Source organism: Protomyctophum parallelum (genome assembly GCF_964188405.1).
Source record: "Protomyctophum parallelum genome assembly, chromosome: 7".
NCBI classification, from domain to species: Eukaryota; Metazoa; Chordata; class Actinopteri; order Myctophiformes; family Myctophidae; genus Protomyctophum; species Protomyctophum parallelum.
Genome location: NC_139705.1, coordinates 53,266,906 through 53,270,796, shown reverse-complemented (window position 1 = coordinate 53,270,796; position 3,891 = coordinate 53,266,906). Strand labels below are relative to the sequence as shown.

The following is a 3,891-nucleotide window of genomic DNA, read 5'->3' as shown; positions in this document are numbered from 1 at the left end:
GCAGATCTACAAGCTCGTAGCGCGCCACCGAGTGGCGCGCTACGAGCTTGTAGGTCTGCTATTTTTTTTAAATTGAACCACTGACATAGAAACATAGATTTTTCAGAAAACTGTCGGGATGTAGAAGACATTTATAGAATCTGATCTCAGGTCAGAATGGTAAACTGTCAGGATGTAGAAGACATGTTTTTAATCTGATCTCAGGTCAGAATGGGTTAACTACTGTACAACTGTCGACACTGTCACACTACTGCATTTTATTGGCACCATTTCAAGCGATTGCAGCAGCTGTGTTTACATAATATATATGTTTATATAACGCTGTCTGTGACGGTCTCATTCTTCCTGCTCCTCTCCGTGGGTGATGATGTAACACAGTGATTTGTAATCCAGGTTTCCTGTGGGGTCGATGATGGAGGACTGGAACATCTGTTTCACCTGGAATAGATCGGACACAACGTGTAGTTTTTACAATGACAGGAGAATGTACTTCAGTGCCATAGAGAACATTAAATTGGTTATACTTATACCTCCTCGGCTGTGAATTTGTCTGCTTGTGTCGTTAGTAGTTTCTGTAATCTGGAGAAAATGGTTTGCGTTAGAGGTCCTTGTTCTCTTATCAATGTATTTGTAAATGTATTTATTCAAAGTACAAATCACACAGAACGTACTGGTTTTTGTGTACGTAGCCTTTTGCGTCGGGGTCGAACAGTTTGAAGGCATTTAAGATGGTCTCTTCTGGATCTGTGCCTGCATGCCGTAAAACAAGACGGAAATATTATATTTAGACCTGACAACGTCAGTGGTTCTCAAACAGGACCCCAAAAATGATAGTGTCCCTCTGGAGTGAGTGTGGAACTATAGTGGCCCTCTGGAGTGAGTGTGGAACTATAGTGGCCCTCTGGAGTGAGTGTGGAACTATAGTGGCCCTCTGGAGTGAGTGTGGAACTATAGTGGCCCTCTGGAGCGAGTGTGGAACTATAGTGGCCCTCTGGAGTGAGTGTGGAACTATAGTGGCCCTCTGGAGTGAGTGTGGAACTATAGAGGCCCTCTGGAGTGAGTGTGGAACTATAGTGGCCCTCTGCAGTGAGTGTGGAACTATAGTGGCCCTCTGGAGTGAGTGTGGAACTATAGTGGCCCTCTGCAGTGAGTGTGGAACTATAGTGGCCCTCTGGAGTGAGTGTGGAACTATAGAGGCCCTCTGGAGTGAGGGTGGAACTATAGTGGCCCTCTGGAGTGAGTGTGGAACTACAGAGGCCCTCTGGAGTGAGTGTGGAACTACAGAGGCCCTCTCCGTCCCTGATGTAATTGATGGTGACTGACCGTGTAGCTTCTCTCCAAAGAGGGTCAGGAACATGGTGAAGTTGATGGGTCCGGTGGCTTCCTTCAGCATGTCTTCAAACTCCTTGTCCTTCACGTTCAGTTTGCCTGAGAGAGAAAAATTACATTTAGATTTAGCGTTCAGACAATGATCCAGAATTTATGATACATGTAATTGTTTGTGTATGCATTATGTATATACTATACCACCAGTGATGCAAATATAGCCTGCATCCTTAGACTCACTAAATAGAGACATTAATACATTCTGGGCGGGAACCCCTTTTGGTGTTAGCATTGTGTTATGCTTTAGCTATTGAAAAATAGCAGATCTACAAGCTCATAGCGCGCCACCGAGTGGCGCGCTATGAGCTTGTAGGTCTGCCATTTTTGAAAAGTCGAAGAACGACTGACATAGAAACATGGCTTTTTCAGAAAACTGTCAGGATGTAGAAGAACATTTATAGAATCTGATCTCAGGTCAGAATGAAAACTGTCAGGATGTAGAAGAACATTTATATAATCTGATCTCAGGTCAGAATGGTAAACTGTCAGGATGTAGAAGAACATTTATATAATCTGATCTCAGGTCAGAATGAAAACTGTCAGGATGTAGAAGAACATTTATATAATCTGATCTCAGGTCAGAATGAAAACTGTCAGGATGTAGAAGAACATTTATATAATCTGATCTCAGGTCAGAATGAAAACTGTCAGGATGTAGAAGAACATTTATATAATCTGATCTCAGGTCAGAATGAAAACTGTCAGGATGTAGAAGAACATTTATATAATCTGATCTCAGGTCAGAATGGGTTAAGGACACATGCAGTCGTGTCATCCTCCGGGGGTCGTGGGATGCAATACTGTACTTGGTACTGTACTCTTAACCCATTCTGACCTGAGATCAGATTCATACGAGGTTTCCACTGGACACACACTGGTCTGATTAACCCATTCTGACCTGAGATCAGATTCTAAAAATGTCAGTCGTTCTTCGATTTTTCAAAAAATAGCAGACCTACAAGCTCGTAGCGCGCCACTCGGTGGCGCGCTACGAGCTTGTAGATCTGCTAAAGCATAACATGATGCTAAGACCAAAAGGTTTGTCAAGCCCTGTTTGGTACGTGGGTTCATATTATAATTAATATAGTTAATATTATAACAAATATACAAACCCAAAGATGCGTATGTGTCCTTGAGATCTTCTTTGTCGATAAAGCCATCCCGGTTCTGGTCAATAAGTGTGAACGCCTGATCAGGAAGTATTGATACAAGTTAATAAAGGCATGTGAGTAAAACCAACAAACACAAAAAGAGTTGAGTCAAGGTGGTGGTGGAACTATGACGATCAAATGGGTCTCTGGAGAACTCGCCAATTCACCAACTCACCGCCATTTAGTGCATTTTAGTTTTACTTCACCTTCATTTAAATTACATTGAATAGAGAGAGAGAGAGAGAGAGAGAGGATAGTTGTTTAGAGTTAACACTAGAGAAAGTAGGAATGCTAAAAGTTTAAACACCAAAGTACAGAAACAATGTAATTCATTTGTAAACAATATCCTGAAATGGTTATAGGCCTACTTATCATTGGTATTCACATACTCAACCTTTTTATCATCATCTAGCCGACCATTTAATTTCACAAAATAATTTTATCACTTTGGAAATTAACTGTGAGGTTTGACATACTACACTGCACTGATGAAGATAGCATGTTAGCATATTAACGATGAAGACATCGATGAAGAATCTTCACCGTGGCGACTTGGTAAACTGGCGAGTTCTCTGGTATCCTTCAAATGAAGGAACAACACTGGTATGAAAAACTCAGCTCCACTGGTTTATTTGACTCGACGTTTCCATCCCTTAGGATCTTCTTCAGGACTAATGTGATGTGCACCTATATACAGGAAGAACAACTGACTGGCTCTAACGATGGACTAATGTGGTGTGCACCTATATACAGGAAGGGCTACAACTGACTGGCTCTAACGATGGGTGGTGACCAATGCCACCTAAGCCCAAACCAATTAACCAGTTTCCAATGTCACAATAATAATAATAATAATAAACATGACAGGTTTAAATATACACAAATACAACAGGTACAGAATGTGTACACAATATGCAATATTTAAGCACAATAATACACAGTCTGATTTCAGGATAGGACTTCAGATGAACCTCTGACCTCTTTGAACTTTACCCTCTAACCTCTTTAAACTTTAACCTCTGACCTCTTTGAACTCCTGGATCTGTTGTTGTTCAAACATGGAGAAGACGTTGGACGAGGCTCTCTGGGCCCGCTTGGCCCCTCCTTCCTTCTTCTTGGTCTTTCTGCTGGCCTACCGTACATACAGCATGTTATGGGAATACATAACACGTTGGTTATTCAAGTACACTATACATGTATTAGGCCTACAGGTTATGCATCAACACAGCATGTTATTAAAGAGGTAAACTCCAGACAACCAACTATGGTACAGTACAATCTTCATAATGTTATTAAAGAGTTAAACTCCAGACAACCAACTATGGTACAGTACAATCTTCATAGTGTTATTAAA

General features: G+C 41.4%; 1 protein-coding gene across 1 annotated transcript; it reads right to left on the bottom strand.

Moving 5' to 3' along the window:
* Positions 1-250: 250 nt before the first annotated feature.
* Positions 251-3,664, bottom strand: LOC310861598 (myosin light chain 5-like). The gene is made up of 6 exons (XM_083769114.1): positions 3,562-3,664; positions 2,499-2,574; positions 1,324-1,428; positions 672-750; positions 531-579; positions 251-438 (listed from the first exon to the last, which is right to left on the bottom strand). The coding sequence occupies exons 1-6, from the start codon at positions 3,595-3,597 to the stop codon at positions 337-339; spliced, it is 447 nt and encodes a 148-aa protein (XP_083625240.1). The 5' UTR covers positions 3,598-3,664; the 3' UTR covers positions 251-336.
* Between the last annotated feature and the right edge of the window lie 227 nt (positions 3,665-3,891).